This window comes from Typopeltis vanoorti, chromosome 10, assembly GCF_054136105.1.
Source record: "Typopeltis vanoorti isolate ZY-2024b chromosome 10, IOZ_Tvanoo_1.0, whole genome shotgun sequence".
NCBI classification, from domain to species: Eukaryota; Metazoa; Arthropoda; class Arachnida; order Uropygi; family Thelyphonidae; genus Typopeltis; species Typopeltis vanoorti.
This window is the reverse complement of record NC_143558.1, coordinates 77954726-77974174: the sequence shown is the minus strand read 5'-3', so window position 1 is coordinate 77974174 and position 19449 is coordinate 77954726. Positions and strand designations below refer to the sequence as shown.

General features: G+C 36.3%; 1 protein-coding gene across 3 annotated transcripts in view; it reads left to right on the top strand.

The window, feature by feature from the left end:
• Positions 1 to 19449, top strand: part of LOC150102528 (osmosensitive cation channel TMEM63C-like) — a 491876-nt gene that overhangs the window by 45687 nt on the left and 426740 nt on the right. For all 3 annotated transcript variants that reach the window (XM_090398766.1, XM_090398765.1, XM_090398767.1), the window contains exons 3-4: positions 13716 to 13798; positions 13924 to 14026. In XM_090398766.1, the coding sequence (XP_090254892.1) occupies positions 13716 to 13798; positions 13924 to 14026 (186 nt within the window). The remainder of the gene's footprint in view (positions 1 to 13715; positions 13799 to 13923; positions 14027 to 19449) is intronic.

Below are 19449 nucleotides of genomic sequence, written 5' to 3'. Positions count from 1 at the left end.
TTGTAAATGGCTCGTAAATGAACTTACCTGCAAACAGCAAGTTTGCAATTAAACATGCTGTTGCAGTTTATACACTTTTGATCCACAGCTATGTTGTTTGTTTTTCTTTCTGCTTCCCATTGCCATATCTTTAACAAAAGTAGTTAAAATATATCCATAGGAAGTGTTTGTGCTTACCTGTAGGCACAAAACATGTTTATATTTAGGTAAGTAAGAATCAACTTTTTTGTGAGAAAAGTAGGTGATCTATGATAAAGTGCAACTGACCTCTTTACAAATTGGAAGAAGAAATATTAATGTAGTGGTCAAAGGATAATGGTTATTTTGCAGACTAATTGCTTGAGAGTATATTGGACTGAATTTAATGGTAGAGCTTTGAGGTATTCAACTTAACTAGTGAATGAACTTGTACATATGGGAACCACTATTTTTCTAGATGTGTCAGAAAAATTAGATGTATGTGAAGGATACTGTTGAATTTATATTTTGTAGATAATTGAATGAAATTTTTCATGTGTTTAGCATAGCATACTTCATATTATTCCATTTCTACCTGGAGTTGGCCAAATCTCAACTATTTTTTTCCTAATAGCATCTTTGCCTTTCAACCTCTTTAATCATTGCTACTCATTTTACAGTTGCATAGCTTTTGACTTTTTTCATCTTGGTGGTGAGATTTGCTCTGATGTTGAGAGAAAGTGAAGATGTTAATAGTTTTGGAAGGTACAAATGATTTAAAAAGTGACTGGTATGGAACATGAGAGGATATGAAAAGTAATGGAAGAAGAGAGTAAAGTTTGTCTGTTGTGATCTTCTCTAGTGGACATTGAAAAAGGTTGTGGCACTGTAGCTGTGGAAAACAGTACATGGTCCATTTCCTGATATGCATCCTCAAGGGGTGTACATGATACAGTGACAGCACTACATGGTTAAGTTTCTCTATTGCTAATATCTTGTCAACAATTTTCCTCAATTATTCTGTCACTTGTCAGCACTCCAATGTTATAAAATCATATACATATATCTCTGTCTTCTAGGGCACTTCTAATTGCATCGGTCCATGTACATCTTGGTCTTCCTATGTAATTTTTTTTTCTTGCCAGTTTGGCTTCAAACACCTGAAGCTAACTTTTTTTGCTAACCTTTCCTCTTCCATTCTGTTTTTCACCATTCCCTCTGACATGAGCTATGATCGCTCATTCCTGAATGAAAACAATGTCAGGTTCCTTGTTTCCTAATACCTTCATTTTTAATGTTTCTGCTATTGATGACCTTTGTTCACTATTGAATTTTCTCATCTCTATCATATCTGCTTTCTCTTCTCTATGCTCAGCTGTTTTATTTGTAACTCATTTCTGAGATTCATAATTTAAAATAGGTTTTGAACACTGTCTTGTATATTCCAGTAATTTCTCTCTTATTCTTAAAGTTATTCACCTGGCTCTCCACCATATATTTGATTTGCCATTCTCATTAAAATGTTGCTTAAATAGCTGAAATATTTTACTTGTTTCATAGTTTTTCCATTGAGAATCCAGTTGAAGTTTTTCATGCTACTGCCTAATTTCAGTGTTTTGGTTGTTTTATTACTAATATGCATACTGGATTTGTTACAGCTGTTATTCAGTTCAGTTAAAATCCTTGTATTAGATTTGTTTAGGAGTACAACATCATCTTCATAAAGCAAACAGTTTGACATCTTCAATTCTGATATCAGGTTTAATACTAGTTCATTCTAAATGTTATCCATATACACTGCTTTGAAAGAAGTCAACAGACACTCCATGGCAAGATGCATCTGGCCATATAAATTTCATTGTCTGGGTTTCTTGGGAATGAAAAATGTTGGAGAGGAGTCAGAAATTAGTGACCAAGATGGTGATAGGTTTATGGAATAAATTTTATTTGTCCTTCCTATGAGGATAGATTGAAGATTTTTGAATATAGAACTGATGCAGGAAACTTTTTTAGGGGTAGTCTTCATGTAAGTTGTGTAAGTGTGGTTAGCAAGGGTGTAAGACTAGATATTTTTTTATATGGAGAGTGGTGAATGAGTGGAACGAGCTATCAAAAGTGGTCATGAGTGCTTTGCCAATGAATAAGTTTAAGGAGAGGTATGATAGATGTGTGTACATTTCAACAGATACCCCCTTTTGCAAAGTACATTGTACCATGTAATGAGTCACACGTTTGTAGCCAGTATAAATTCGAGGAATATGATTTTCCCAAGTCAGTGTAACTGTGCCCAGATGAAAATGATGTGACAAGGGAACTGGCAGTTTGAAAGAGGCATTGTGACGGGATGCCATGTTGCAGGCCTATCTGTTTCGCAAATTAACAAATTGGGCCATCCCAGGTCAACAGTCAGTGATACTATATTGTGATGGAAGTGTAGGGAATCAACTGCAAGTGGATGACCCGCCATACTCACCTAATGTAACTGTAGGGTGCTACAAAGGATATGCAAAAACTGCCATTCATCGGCCAACACGTTGAATGCAGAGTTCTGGGTATTGACTGGAATCTGCACATAAACATTCAGGCTGAGAACGTGGATTTCCATATTAGGACTGCAATATGCATACCTCACATTACCTAAACCAACATGCAGCGTCTCTTTAGTGGTGCAAAGAGCATGTACAGTGGGATGTGAAAGCTTAGAGCTGTATTATGAAGCGTTTTATCACACTACTCCCTCTACCAAGCAGATGGATGGGTGTGGCAATGCCTGGTGAATGTCTCTTACCAGAGTGCGTAACTCCAACTGTGAAATTTGGATGTGGCAGTATGATGGTATGGTCTTGTTTTTCCAGGTTTAGCCTTGGACTTCTGTTTGTGTTGTCACAAACAATGAACTCCAAGAGGTATCTGAACATTCTGGACAATGCAATGCTTCCTACTTTGTGGCATTCTACAGAACTGACCATTGTCTCTTTCAGCAAGACAATGCACCATGTCATAAGGCTGCGGCAACTGTGTGGTTTGTGAATGTGAAATCATCACCACACTTGATTGACCTCCACAGAGCCTTGATGTTAACCTATTGAAAAAAAAGGAAAACTAACTATTCAAAGGAAAACTAACTAACTATACTAATAAGTCAAACAAAATACCACGTGGATAATATCTTCAATGCCCTGAAAGAAATGTGAAAAGCTCCACAACTTTTTGAGAGAAAAATTTTAGATAATACACAAGGGTGGTCTCAAAAGTTTTTGGCCTCAACCATGAATGCAACACTATTGGCAAGATTTTTTTTTTTTCCAAGTTGGTGCATCTGTCATAAGCATCCATGTGAAATTGTCTTAGTAGTTTGATTTTACTACGCTTTGATCACAAAATGTTATAAACTTATGCATGGGTGAAATAAGGGTTTGATAATTACTTTCAGGTCTTTGAAACTGGTTGCTCAATTACTTTTACTACATTAAGCAAAATTCACATAGTTGGTGTGATTGTGATGATAGACTAGACTAATATCTACAGGATAGAAACCTAATGATTGTAAATACTTGTGCTAGTTCATTATAAGTTCTGGCACCGATATTGGATGCAATTTTTAAAATTTATTTTATTTTTAATGTGATTGTTACTCATCAAAGGTTTTAAACCTCTTTCTATTAGCAGTAGGTGGCTAAATGCTAGATAATCTGGGAACTTTATTCTAGATACTTAACCCAAAACGTTTTCAAACACTATCGTTGTAAGCAAGAAGATGGTGGTGGTCTCATGAATTTCTTATGAGACTACCATTTTGCTGAAATTCACCCTCACCTAGTTAGTTATTTGCTTGCTTAGAATATGCACCATCACCATTATCAATTTCCTGATACATACCTTCAAGTAATGTTCAGGCTACTATGATAGCACTACATTATTATATTACATACATACTACATTACATTATTATTAATCTCCTATCATAAATTTTCCTCCAAATTAGTTCTATTACATACATATTAGCACTAATATTTTCTTATCTAACATTTTGTTCCTCTAAAGGCACTTAGACCTTGGTCTTCCATTATGGCTTTTTCTTGCCACCTCAGGTCAAAAACCTGTTTTACTAATCTTTCCTCTCACACAGTGAGAGGAAAGATTAGTAAAACAGTAGGCTAATCTAATGTAACCATAACACCTTAGATTAGCCTTGCTAACATTCCTGAATGCAAACAATGTCAAGCTCCTTCTTAATGTCATCATTCCTGTTATGATTCTCCACTGATATCATCACTTCAGGCACTTAATTTTTCTAAGAACTTATATCTGTGATCTCTAATCTTTGATTAAGTTCTTTATTTCTTATCCAACTCTCAGAACCACAACTTAAATTGGTTTGAACACTGAATTGTATACTGCTAGTTTAGTGTTTCAGCTAATTTCTCTCTTATTCCATATAAATTGAATCATCTGGCTTCCTACCATGCCAGCTTTGCTTATTCTATTGTCTATACCTGAATTTTTGCCATATTCACTAAAAACTGTCGGGTGCTTAAGATTCAAAGTTATGTAACTGAGAGGAGACCTCCACATGGCCTTCAAAGCAATGTGGAGAATCGATCAGGGCTTCTGACCTAATGTCGAATCCTCCCCTTCTTGTGGTGCACCCTGTTAGGTATCTACCTGCATACTGAACAGACTAGGATAGGCTGGCAATTTGGGATTTAGCCGACCACATTGTATTCGTATTGGCTTAAACCAAAATTTCAAATGATGGTACAACATGACAGAATTTCATGCCGGCTGGAGTTAAACAAGGCTCCGCTGTTTTTGCCAGGGCAAATAGCGAAAAGTCGGCGACCAGAACAAATCCTAAAACTTATCCCAACTCAACATTACCAGAGTTCAAAATCGGTACTATCAACATAAGAAGCCTGAATTACAAAAAAAATGGAGCTAGCTGAGGAATTTGATAAGTACCAGATCGACATAATACGGGTATCTGAACAAAAAAGACAAACTTGAACGAAGAAGGAGTAGCCATAGTATTCAACATTAAATATGAAGCTAATCTTCTTGAATGGCAGGCAGTTTCAAGTAGAGTGATGTGAGAAAATATGAGAGTGGGGAACTGGACAATGAGACTTATTTGTGCCTATGGTCCCACAGAAGGTTCTACTAAGGTAGAAGTGGAGGAATTTTTTGAGACTTTAGAGAAAGCAACTGACACAATGAAAAAGGAAAAGTTGGTCCTTGTTGGGGATCTAAATAACAGAGTAGGAAATAATTGTTAGACATACAAAAATATTTTGGAAAACTTCGGAGAAAATAGTGAAGCTGATAATGGCAAATACCAGTTTGATTTCTGCTCAGGACATGGACTGGTTATTACTAACACCATATTCCAACATAAAAATGTGGACAAATTCAAATGGTGAGAAGAGGCAAGGAATATGAAAAGGCTCATTGACTATGTTATTGTTGATAGTGATATTTTCCCACTGGTGCAGGACATGAGAGTGTACAGAGGATTTGAAATTGGAAGTGATCACCAATTTAGTTTTGATTAGGATAAAATTGAATTTCATATTGAAAAGAAGAACATGTGAGAAAGTTTTAAAGAGAAAAAAGTTGAGCATTTCTGATGTGAAGTGCAGACTAAAATACACAAATATTATTCAAGAAAAAATGAAAGAGTTTGAGAGCAGGAACCAAACCTTGGAGATTTATTGGCAGCCCTGAAGAAAGCCCTGATTGATTCAGCTAGAGAGACATGTGGTGAGGTTGTCTGCAAGGATAGAAACAGAACTCCATGGTGGACACAGGAAGTTAAAGAGGCAATGAAGGAAAAGAAGAAAGCATATCAAAAGTTCCTGGCAAATAAGTCAGCTTGTGCTCTTAGAGAATACAGAGACAAATGTAAGAAAGCTAAACAGTGTGTAAAACTAGCTAAACAAAAGTCATGGGAGATCTTTGGCAAGAACAGAAAATAAATATCAAGAAGGTGGTAAGATATTCTGGAGGTTGTTGAAGAAGCTTAGGAATGGAGGAAAGAGTGCTGTGAGAAGAGTTAGAGATGATAAAGGTGACATGAAAATGAGAGAAAAAGATATCCTTGAAGTGTGGAGTAATTACTTCGAAAAATTGCTAAATGAAACAAGCAGTGATGACAGCACAGTGGTAAAAAATACTCAACAGGCATAGTCAAGAATACATATCCATACTTGAAGTAGGAAAAGCCATCAAAGGCTTGAAATGTGGAAAGGCAGCAGGAGTAGATGATATTTGACCAGAAATGCTGAAGTATGGTGGTATTAAAGTCATACAGTGACTGCACTGCATAGTTCAGAAGGCCTGGACAGAGGGATGAATTCCAGGTGATTGGAGTAGAGCTCTCATAGTACCCATATATAAAAAGGGAAATAAAACCGAATGTGAGAATTACATAGGTATTTCATTACTTGAGTGTTCCTGGTAAGATATACGGAAGTATATTTGAGAAACCTTGAGAAGAATTGTGGAAGAAAAGCTTGGTGAAAAACAAGCTGGATTCAGCCCAAACAGAGGCCGTCAGAATCAGATTTTCACTTTACGACAGATAGTTGAGAAATCATGGGAATATAACAAAGATCTCTATTTAAGTTTTATAGATCTGGAAGAGGCATATGACAAAGTGCCAAGAGAGAAGCTATTCCCAACGCTACAGTTATTTGGTGTTAATGGGACATTATACCAAGCAATACTTCGTCTTTATTTGAGTTGCAAGTCAGCAGTTAGAATTGAAAGAAGTACAGGAAGATGGTTTAATGTTAAATCTGGTGGTCAAGTATGTACATTATCCCCTCTCTTATTCATTATCTATATGGATCACATTATGAAGGAAAGTGGTATTAAACCTGATATCAAAATTGGAGATGTTCATCTCAGTTCTTTGCTGTATGTGGATGATGTTATACTTCTAAATAAATCTGCTACAAGTCTGCAAGGTTCCCTGACTAAATTGAATACCTGTTGCAATACACATGGTGTGATGGTCAACATTAAAAAGACAGAGAGAATGAAAATAGGCAGAAACATTGAAAATATCAACTGCATTGTGAATGGAGAACTTAGTAAAACATTTCAGCTACTTAGGCAAGATTTTTAGTGAAGATAGTAAGTTAAATATGGAAATAGACAACAGAATCAACAAAGCTGGTATGGTAGGAATTCAACTGAATAAATTTATATGGAATAAGAGAGAAATTAGCCAAAAGACTAAATTAGCTATATACAAGACGGTGTTTAAAGCAATTTTAACTTATCGATCTGAGAGCTGGGTTAGAAGTAAAACACTTTACCAAGGACTAGAGACTGCAGATATCAGAGTCCTAAGAAAGATTAGGGACATAAATAGATGGCATCAATGGTAATATCATATTAAAAAGAGGATAATAGGAAAGAACTTGATATTGTCAGCATCCAGGAATGCATTAGCAGACCTAATCTCAGGTGGTATGGTCATTTAAGCAGAATGAGAGTGGAAAGATTAGCAAAACAAGTGTTCTCTGCCAGGTTTGCAGGAAAAAGATCCAGAGGAAGTCCAAGATATAAGTGGAATGATACAGTAAAAAGTGTCTTAGAAGACAGAAATATAAGACCTGATAATATTGGACACTTGAGATTTAACAGACTGATTTGGAGGAAAATTGTAGATAGGAAGTTAGTAATGATGTAAATTTTTCATCTAGTACTATCATATCCTGTACACCCCTTGAGAGTATATATATTAGGAATTTGATGACGATGACTAAAAACTGTGCTTAAATAGCTGTTTACTTATTCTATAAGTTGTGCATTGAGAATGCACCTGAAGTTTTCTATGTTGTGTATTTCCATAGTTTTGATATTCTTCTTGCTAATTTTCATTGCAAAATTATTATAGCTGTTATTCAATTTAGTTGGAGAATCCTGGAGACTTTTATATTGGATGTATGAGCGTGGTCTGAAAAGTTCTCAACCATAGATTACATCACTATTGGAAAGATTTTTTTTTTTTGTTTCAAAGTTGGTACATCTGTCATAAACATTCATGTGAAATTGCAAATCATTCTATCAAGTAGTTTTTTTATACAGCTGTCTGAAGCAAAAGTGTTGTCTGTATCCCTTGAAATGGATAAAATTGAGTATCGTGCAGTTATAAAATTCTTTGTAAACGAAGGTTTAATGCCAAAAGAAATTCATTCGAAGTTCATAAAAGTTTATGGGCACTCTTCTCCTTCGTTTTTGACAATTAAGAAATGGGCTGCCGAGTTTGAAGTGGCTGTACCAGCCTTGAAGATGATCCATGTGAAGGACTTCCAAAAAGTATAACAACACCAGAAATCATTGATCAAGTGCACAATGTGGTATTGGATGACCTACAAGTCAAAGTGTGTGAAATTGCTGAGATTATAGGCATTTCAAAAGAACGTGTAGGATATATTTTGCATGAACAATTGCAAATGAAACAGCTTTGTGCAGGATTGCCTGCCACGCTTGCTCGCAGCAGATCAAAAACCCACTCCCATGAAAATCTATGAACAGTGCTTGGAACGTTTTAGCAAAAATAAAAGTGATTTTGTGCATCGATTTATTATTACTTGGATTCACCATTACACACCAGAATCCAGATTTTGGGTAAACATTTGAGGAAATATTTTCATGATAATGAAGAAACAATTTCAACAAATTTGAAATAGTGGTACAAGTTCAAAGCTTTAGGGAAGCATTTAAACACACAAGAAGAACAATGAATGATGATAGGTTCCATGTCTCTCAAAATGGCTTGAAATTCTAGCTATTATACCAGCAAGTATGTCATGTGAATGAAGTTTTACTCAAATGAATCTAATAAAAAGAAGTTGAAGTCAATGATGAATCCTTTCACCCTGAATGCCTTATTGATACATATGAATGGCCCTTCTTTGCATGATTTTGTTCCAGATATATCATTTAATAAGTGATATTTTGCAACCTAGAAAGACACATGAAAAAGAGTTCTGTTAAGGTCTTGTGGGAGGGCAATATAAAGGAGGCTCCAAGACAGAGGTAGCAATTGGAAAAGTTGGCCAAAGGCAAAATTTAGAAATGGGAAGGGGGGAAAATGATACTCAATAGGGGAACAACACTTTTTTAAATACAAGTCTTGTAATTAAAGTGACAGTTTAGTGGAGAAAGGAAATGGCTACATGACGCATACTGTTACAGTTTGCAAATGCATTTGACAGGATATATCATGGAATTCTGTTATATAAATTGGAGCAAATGGAATAGATATGATGCTGATGATATGGATAAGAAAGATGGCTGATGGATAGACAATACACCTGCGCTCAAAAAGTAGTACAGTGGATTTCGGTTAGTTGCGGCATCGTTTTATCGCGGCAGCTATTTATTTGGGTCAAATACTGAACATAAACAAATTGAGAATATAACTCAAAGTTGCTTTGCTTATTTGGGCCACCTTGCTACTTTATGGAGTGTGTGGCTTTAGATGGCACATGTGTAGCGAGTTGCATAGAGAGTGTTGCTGTCAGTCAGCACCGGGATACAGAGTAGAGAGGACGAGCATGTTTATGACAGTGTAATGATTCTACTTATAGTGACTGCTAGGTAGTGTGCTTTTGATCAAAACAGGTGTTTGTTAATTTTTTAGTAATAAGTGTAACAAACAGTGTAGTGATTAGTTTTTATTATTATTTTTTTTTATAAGGCTCCTGTCAAGATACCAAGAGTTAGCTAGAAAGCTGGGCCACATGATCTTGAAAACTACAGATAGTTAATTTTCACGATAAAAAAAAACAGGTATGAAATAAAATTTAAGAAGGCACACAGTGAGGACAGTGCTGATATTGCAAGTGCTGAACAGTGGAACTCAACTAAACTACCTGAATTGCTGCAGAAGTTTTGTCCTGATGAAATCTATGATGCTGAAGATGCAGGTCTGTTTTACCGTGCTATACCAGACAGTTCCCTGAGCTATAAACTTACAGCGCTGTAAGGTTCAAAAAAGGCAATGAATTGTTCTACCATGTTGTGCTGCTGTAATAATATGTTGGGAAGTGACAAACAGACGCTGTTGGTTATTGGAAAAGCGGCAAGCCTCAATCCTTTAACAGGTTTATTGCCAAGCTGAAAATTGGAATTTCGTGTGGTGGCCAAATTTTTTTAACTTGATAGCGACGGCCACGCAACAACGCGCGATCGGCCGCCAGGCGAGAACTCGCATCACGCGATATTGCGTGATCGACAATGAATGTGTTAAAGGGCTTATGCCAACAAGAATGCATGAAGGACTTCTGTTATTTTTCAGAAATGACTAAAGAGTTAGAATGCAGAATTGCAACGAAATGCATGAAAAATTATTCTGCTTCTGGAAAATTGTGCAGCACACCCTCAATTAGACTGTTCAACTTTCCTCCTAATACCACATTCCTGGTACAGCCACTGGACATGGAAATCCTAAAAAATTTAAAGACGTTGCTTCACTGAAGGTTAGTGCACTACATCCGTGAAACAACTGAAGAAAATCTACTGACATCTTCAACAGTCAATCAACAGAAAGGTTACCATTTTACAGGCAGTACAATTTGTTGCAGATAATTGGCGAGAAATTAGCAGCAAAACAATTCAGAACTGCTTTGCTCATTGTTGCTTTAAGAATTCAGACCAGGAAATGCCAGATATCTGCTATTATGATTAAGACAGACCTTCACAGAGTCAGAGACTCGTCGAAGGAGGCCACATACTACACACACACACACACACACACACACACACACACACACACACACACACACACACACACACACACACACACACACACACACACACACACCAGTCATCATACTTATTCTTGAATTCATTCACACTGCTTGCACTCACAACATCCAATGGCAATCCATTCCAATCACGCACCACCCTCTGAGAGAAAAATCTAGCCCTCACCCCCTTAGCAGCCTTCATTCTCAGCTTCCAAGAATGCTCTCTTGTCCTTTTCTCATCCTCCATAAATTGAAAAATTCCATCAATTGAAATCCTGTATTGACCCTTTCAGAAGTTTGTAAGTCTCAATCATATCACCCATCTTTCTCCTGTTTACTAGTGTCTGCAGTCTGCAAATTCTCAATCTGTCTTTATAATCAGTATTCCACAATCCGATATCATTTTAATCCTTTGTCCTCTCCAATATATCACAATGGAAACCAGGAGATCAGACCTGCTCACAATAGTCCAAGTGAGGTCTTATCAAGGCCTTGTAAAGAGGCAAACTGACATCTTCATCTTTATATGTGAACGTCTGTTTCAGCATTGCAATTATCTTTTGAGTTGTATTTGCAATCTTTGCCACATGGCTCCTGAATTTCAACTTCCTATCTACTAACACTCCAAGATCCCTAACTTCATCAGTTTCTTCTAGCATAATTCCACCAATATAATATGACATTGGATATCTAATCATGCTGAAGTGCATGACTTTACATTTATTGACATTGAACTGATACCCATTTTCCCATACCCATAATTCCAGCCTATTCAAATAATTCTGCAAGTACTGCATATCACTGCATTCCTGATTACCCTATCTATCTTTGCATCATCAGCAAATAGCTGAATGTCGCTTGTCAAATCCTTCCCGATATCATTAATGTACAGATTGAATAACAGTGGACCAAGCACTGATCCTTGTGGTACACCACTTGTTACCTTAGATCTTGCAGACTCTCATCCCCTGTATACCACTTTTTGATATCTGTCAGTCAGCCATCCTCTTATCCATATTAATATTCTATAACTCAAATTCCGATGTATCCAACTATCAACCAGTTAGTATCTCAGGAGTGAAAATGAAATAATAATGAAAATGAAATCATTTTGGAACTGCAACACTTCAGAAACTATGAAGAATTTTTATGCATTGACAACAGCCTTCAATGAAAATGAAGATTATGAGGATGCAATTGTTGAACAAATTGCAACAAAACACCTCAAGACTCTAGAAGATGAGGAAAGTAATGAGCATGACACACCAGAACATGAACGAGTGACTAACCAGGATGCCAGGAAATTTATTGTTGAATTACAATGCTACTTTATGCAAGAAGGCAGTTGAAGGTCATCCTTTATCAGAGTTAGATACCGCTTCTAATATTTTTCTAATTCCTCAGAATAATTTCCTGTTCAGTTGCAGTCTAGAAAGAGAACATGTTGAAATTTCTCAAGGAATTTCTCCAAAATAATTGTTAGGGAAAATGTGCTTCTTTGATATCTACGTTTAATTAACATCTTTAGGGATACTGACATGTTTACATTTCATTTTTTTAAATAAAATCATGGTTAACAAAGGTATACTGAAAGGTTGTCTATTTTTAAACATTTTTAACCTTTTTTGATATTTTAGCTTTTTCCATAAAATTTTGCATAATTGGGACAAAGTGCTCTAGTCCTGATGTTTCTCAATTAACTGGAATCCACTGTATATGGAGTAGTAAAATTAAAGAGAAGGGTGACTAGCTGTATGCAAGAGTGACTCTGTACATGAGTCTCTGCTATTTAATTTATATGTTAATCACACAGCAAATGTTTAAGAAATATTCAATGTATATTTAAATCAGTTCACAGTATGGACAAAGGATAATGGTTGCCAGTTTAATGTGATAGTGTAATGTTATGCACTTTGGAATGAAAAATTAAAGCTGTGTACTGCATTAATGGAAATAAACTGCAGGAAATTGATCTGAGGATAACGGTGGACATGGAGTTGAAGTTCAGTGGGCATATCGCAAAAATGGCCAGATTCAACAAGCAGAGATAAGGAGTAGATTCAACAAGCAGAGATAAGGAGTTTGTTATCCTTCTTTATAAAGCTTTGATATGACAATATTGCACATAGGTCTAGTTGCCTGGTTTCTTTTGGGGATGAACTGATGAAGATCCAGATAGGGGTGAGCAAGATAATGACAGGTCTTCAAAGTACTTCCTCGGAGCACAGATTGGAGATATTGTGGGTTATGGTAGTTGGTTGATAGACAGAGAAGATATGATTGAAACATAAGTTGCTAAAGCATTTTATGGGATTGATACAGAAGAAATTTTCAGTGCATGAGAACAAAGAAATATCCCTGTAAATTTAAGCCTGGTTAGCAAGGAAGGACTAGATTTTTTGTTTGTACAGTAGTTGAATGTGTTGCCAGAGTTGGTTGCATTGTCAGTGAATGTATTAACTGACTATATTAACATAGGCACACATGGAAAAGTTTGCTTTTATTTACATGTGGTTAGTATTGGATGAGCAACATAAACATCTGAAAATAAAACTAGTGTTTAATGTATTAATCTTATCTTCATGTCATTCAGTTTTTAGGGAGGGAAAAAGTGTGTTTTTGTTATCACTAGTTTTTATACATTAAAATTTGTTTTATTTTGAAGTAATTATTAAGTAATTGCAAAATGCTAATCAACTTCAAGTATTGCAAACATCGAGTGGATTTGCTCTTACAAACATCTGACATCTCAGGCTGTGCCTCACATCACTATTGCCAGTATATAAAGAAAATTCACTGGATCAAACTTTTCACCATAACAAGCTATTTCTTTTGTTTCTGAATTCACCATTGAGAAGTAACCTGCTTCTGTATTTTTTTGTTAATTTTTAATTTGGATTGGAATGCATTACTTTTCATGATCTTATTAAATTAATTTCTTTAGCATCTCTGAAGAAAGATAAATTTATGTCATAATAATTCTTACTGTAGGTGCTGCTGATACTTTTTACATTTTTAAGAAAAAGAGCTTGGAATTATGGAAGAATTGCATTGGTGCAGAAGAGTGAGCATAAGTATGTTTTGATTATTTAGTAACACTTTAGTGTTGCATGCTTGCAATATTTTTTCCTTTTAAATTTGTAAAACGTTTTTTCTTTTCTTTAATACTATTCTGAATTTGACTAATATTTTATAATAGATGGACCCAGTTATTTTATGGTGAAGGAGCTTCTGTGAACCAGAGATTAGGAAACGAAGAAGATTCAATTGATTCTATTGAAGTTACACTTCATCTTGATAAGGTTAGTTTTTAGAAGTTTATTTTCATTAGGCTAATACCTAAGTTAACTTTCAGTTGGGCATTTAATCAAAAAGTTCAGTTTGCTTTCATCAATAATTTCCTTACTTGGAGAAGAATTGATCACTTGACCAATTTCTCTCACTGTCTTAATTAGTATATACAGTAATCTACTATTTATCAGATCACTGGGAAGGCAATTCACCATTCTGATTATTGAAGGGTTGGGTAATTGAAGTACAACTACAGTGTTGTTCCAGAAGTCAATTGACATGCAAGGATCAGTTAAAGTGTTGTTTTGAAGGTCAGATAAATTGTACATTACTGTAGTTTCTTTGCATTTTTAAATTTTATTTATGTATTTTTATTAAGGACATAAGAACTTTAAAAATTACAGAATCAAGTTAGTTATCATTTAACAAATCCCTCATCCCACTCACTCTCTCTGTCTCTCACATCCATACACTTTTGTTTATTTTTAGTACACTGACTATTGTTTTAAATTATATCTCCTACTAAAAAATGTGATATACAGGTATACTTCAGTCATATCTCATGTTGGGTTCCAGACCACTGTCACATAGAAAATCACTGCCTGCCCTCCACCCGTAGATGCATGTAATGGTTTAATAACATTTTAATCAGGCATATATTTGCTTCATGTAAGTCATTTATGCATTTATATCAGATATGAAAACAAAAAATTTAGAATCATTTTCACAAGCAAAAAAGTTATTCTGAATAGCTTGGCTTAAGGAAACACAGCAAGTGTCTGGTAATCAATCACCATTAAAAGGTTTTCCATTTTGGCAGTAAGATTGCCATATTTATGGATAACTGTAGTATTTAACTAGTATAACATTTTTCACTTGGAACTGTGTTCATCTGCAACAAAAGTAGTGTGAGATAAGTTTAGTCTGCAGCCTGTCTATCACTGTTTGATATACCAGTATCACTCAATTTAGTCATTTTAATATTAGCATGTAATGTAGTAGGTGTTTATTTATGCATCTTCTTTTTACTGGAGCAACAGCACCCTTACTATGAATTTTATCTGCTATTATTAACAACAATAAAATAATATTTGTAAACAGTTTATAATTCACAGCAAAACACCAAAACATGCATGTAATGAGCAACAGCATAAATGAGCAGTTAATAAAAATTGCACATTGATTGATTCACAGGAACGCCATGTCACTAAAACTGTTGATATGAGTCGATGCAGCCTCATATAAGTGATCATTGGTTATACAAGGAGAGGGGGAGCTGAAAAGTTCTGATAAACACCTAGAATAAAAATGATATTAAAGCAACTGATATAACTACAAGAAAGAACATTTTAAAACCTTTTAACCCCCAAGTTTCATTAAATTATAATAATATTCTTTGTCTTTTATAAGAAGACATGTTAGAATTTTTGAAGAAATTGAAAGATACAGAGGTGTGGTCTGTCATCAAGTTTTTTTTTTTGTGCTGCAAGAAAAGTCTGCAACTGAGATTCACCAAACTCTGTGTGAGACTTTAGAGGGCTGTGCCCCAGCATATCCAACAATTGCCAGATAGGTGGCCAAGTTTAAAACTGGGCATTCTGAGACAACAAATGCCCCCCCCCCCCCCAGGTCACGAAGACCTTCCACAGTGATCACCTGAAATCATCGATGCAGTGCATGCCATGATCCTTGATGATAGACTAATACCAGACAAAAATGTTGCAAAGACTGGGGATATCCAAAGAATAAGTTGGGGTTATTAATCCACCAACATCTGGACATGTAGAATCTCTCAGCAAAGCATTCTCCATATGTTTGAATGCTGACCTAAAGAGAGAACATGTGTTATCTCAAGGGATCTTGGGTCATTTTGAGAAATCAGGTGCAAATTTTTGGCTCATATTGTGACTTTGAAACATGACTTTATCACTCTGACCTAGAGACCAGACAACAGTCAATGGAGTGGAAACACAAAGGCCAAAGAAGGTTCTTGCCATTGTCTTTTGGGATATAGATAGTATAATCCTCATCAAGTACCTTAAAAAAGGTACTTGAAAGTGTTAAGCAGCAGTTTATTCAACAGCTCTGAAGGAATTGAAGGAAAAATGCTGTGGGAAACTGAGCAGAGGCATGTTGCTTTTGCAGGACAATGCACTTGATCACAGTGCTCATCATTGTTCAGGGCATGGTTAGATTGGTTGACTAGAAGGAATTTGGTGGCTCCTGTTGACCCTTGCTTCCTGTTGGTTGTTGTTATCACTGGCATGCTGTGGTTGACTGTTTTCATTCACTGTGGAGAAATTCAAATATGTCGATTGGTTTTCCGAATGTTGTCGATCTTTAAGTCGAAGAAATTTGAATGTGAGTTAATTTTTTTTTGTTTCACAAATATGATTAGCCGAGTAGTCCATAATCCTCTCATGGATCTCCCAATATATATATGGGTTTAAATAACTTGAAAGTTTAGATTTTGAATTCTGGACCTGGTTTTGAGCAAAAGCCAAGTTCTTTCGAGTTGCCTGGATCTGTTTTCTGAGCAACCCTTTCTCCATACATTGGTATGTTTGTAGTGCTTTCGTAGAGGTAAATTTTCTTTTCAGTTTGATGCAGTTTGGAATGATATTGCTGTCTCTACAATGTTTTAAAAATGCCAGTTGGTTAATCAAAACAGAAACATGACTTGTCTAGTGCATTGTCCTGAAAAAGCAACATGCCTCTGCTCAGTTTCCCACAGCATTTTTCCTTCTATTCTTTCAGCTGTTGAATGAACTGCTACTGTTACACTTTCACCTTTTTTAAGGTACTTGGTAAGGATTACACTACCTATATCGATGCAGTGCATGCCATTATCCTTGATGATAGACAAATACCAGACAAAAACATTGCAAAGACTGGGGATATCTGGGGAATGAGTTGGGGTTATTAATCCACCAATGTCTGGACATGTAGAAACTCTCAGCAAAGCGGGTCCCCAAATGTTTGAATACTGACCAAAAGAGAGAGAACATGTGCTATTATCTCAAGGGATTTTGGTTGCATCAAATCTCCATGAATTATTAGAATTCTTTACTTTAGTATTACACAGTGATCAGCATTCATTTTACACAAATTATGGACTCTACAACCGTGTTATAAATAATTATTTTAATTTCCCGACATTTCGATATTCATATTGTACATGGCAGATTGATTTTAAAGAATGCCGATGGTAGGGAGGTAACTGAATCAGTTGAGTTACTGAGTGAGCACTTTGCAAAAGTATATCATCCAGGTGGTGACATTGCAGAAACGAATAAACCAGTAGATTATACGGGAATTGTGGTTAATGAAGTGGAGGTGAGTAGTCTATTGCATAACCTCAATGTCAATACATCTGTGGGATTGGATGGTATACCAGCTCGTGTTGTACGAGAAGCAGCTAAAGAATTGTCGGTACCCTTGACCATTTTGTTTAATTTGAGTCTCGGGTCTGGGTTAGTCCCGAGCGGGTGGAAAGAGGGGAAAATAGTTCCACTGCATAAAGGTGGTTCCAAGACTGCTTTTGTAAATTACCGACCGATTAGCATATCAGGAATCATTGTCAAGGTCTTAGAGAAAATAGTCAAGAGGAAAATACAAGATTGGATAGAAGAAAATGGGATACTGTATCGGGGACAGCATGGTTTTGTGAAGGGTAGGTCATGCCTCAGTAACTTGCTCACGTATTATAACACAGTGACGGCTGAACTGGATAAGGGTAATGGGTTTACGGTGATTCTGCTGGACCTTGCCAAGGCCTTTGACAGGATTCCACATGGAATTCTAATCAGTAAATTGCAGCATATGGGAATGGACGTGGGGTTGGTGAGATGGATAGGAGGGTGGTTGACGGAGAGATATCAGAGAGTGGTTTACTCGGGAGTGGAGTCCACAAGACGGCCTGTGACTAGTGGTGTGCCACAAGGATCTGTTCTTGGACCACTGCTGTTTCATTTGTTCATAAATGATATAGGAAATGATCTGAGAGGAACAGTTCATTTGTTTGCGGATGATGCGAAGTTGGGTAGGGCAATAGTGAATGCAGATGACGTCAAAATTTTGCAGGATGATTTGGATAGATTGGAGGTCTGGGCTAAGGAGAATGGATGTCAGTTTAATGTGGCAAAATGTAAGGTTATGCACTTTGGGGTGAAAAGATTGGCAGCAGATTACTGCATTGGTGGAACCGTGCTCCAGGAAATTGATGAGGCACGAGATTTAGGAGTGTTGGTAGATAAGGAATTGAAATTTAGGGGACACATTGCAAAAGTGACCAAAACAGCTCATCAAATCACTTGGTTGCTGAGGAATACGTTGACAAGCAGAGACAAGCAGGTTATTGTTCCTCTCTATCGAGCCTTGATAAGACCCCAGCTAGACTACTGTGCTCAGATTTGGTCACCTAGGTTTCTTCTTGATGGGGAGGAGGTGGAGAGGATCCAGAGGCGAGTGACCAAGATGATAGCAGGTCTGTGGAATGAACCGTATGAGAACAGGTTGAGGATTTGTGGGTTGCAAAAATTGGTTGATAGGCGGAGGAGGGGAGATATGATTGAGACATTCAAATTACTGAAGGGTTTCTATAAAATTAATTCAGAAGATATTTTTGAGAACAGGGCTGGTTGTGGGAGGACTAGGGGACATCCATGGAAACTGGGCAAAAGTGTGGTTAGTAAAGGTGTTAGAGCTGGGTTCTTTACTTTTAGAGTAGTGAATGAGTGGAATGCGCTCCCTGAGTCTGTAGTGGATGCTGTGACAGTGAATGAGTTTAAGGCGAGGTATGATAGATACTGTATGAATGTCAAATAGTTGTGATGAATATGATTTGGGGCCTCCCTCGATGAGTCTAATGACTCCCTGGAGTTGCCCGTAATAATAGTAATAATATTAAGGTCATCATCTGGAGTATCCTTATATATTCAGAGACAAGTTAAATTATATTTCACACAATAATTTGATTAATGGTTATTCTACTGGCCTCACCTCTAGTAAAAATAAAATTACAATAAATAAATGAAATGAAATAAAATAAATTAACTACATCAAGCCAACCACAAGTCAGTGATAACAACCAACCAGAAGCAAGGGTCAACAGGAGCCACCAACTGCCTTCAGCAAACAGTCATGTACTCAACCAATCTAACATGCCCTGAACAATGAATTCGTGCTACTCAGCAAAGGTTTAAACTTTGGCTTGCCACCCAGAACGATTAACAAACTTGATTTTATTTACCATATAGAAAGAAGCTTAAGATTTATCCCAACCACCATAGCAGATAAAATACATTTGGAAACCTCTAACATTTTAAATTATACTAAAACAATAACCAGCACGCTAACAAAATCTGAATTGACAGCGGTGAAATCGCAAATTAAATCCTGACATGGTAATTATTAGAGCCAATAAAGGTAGTGC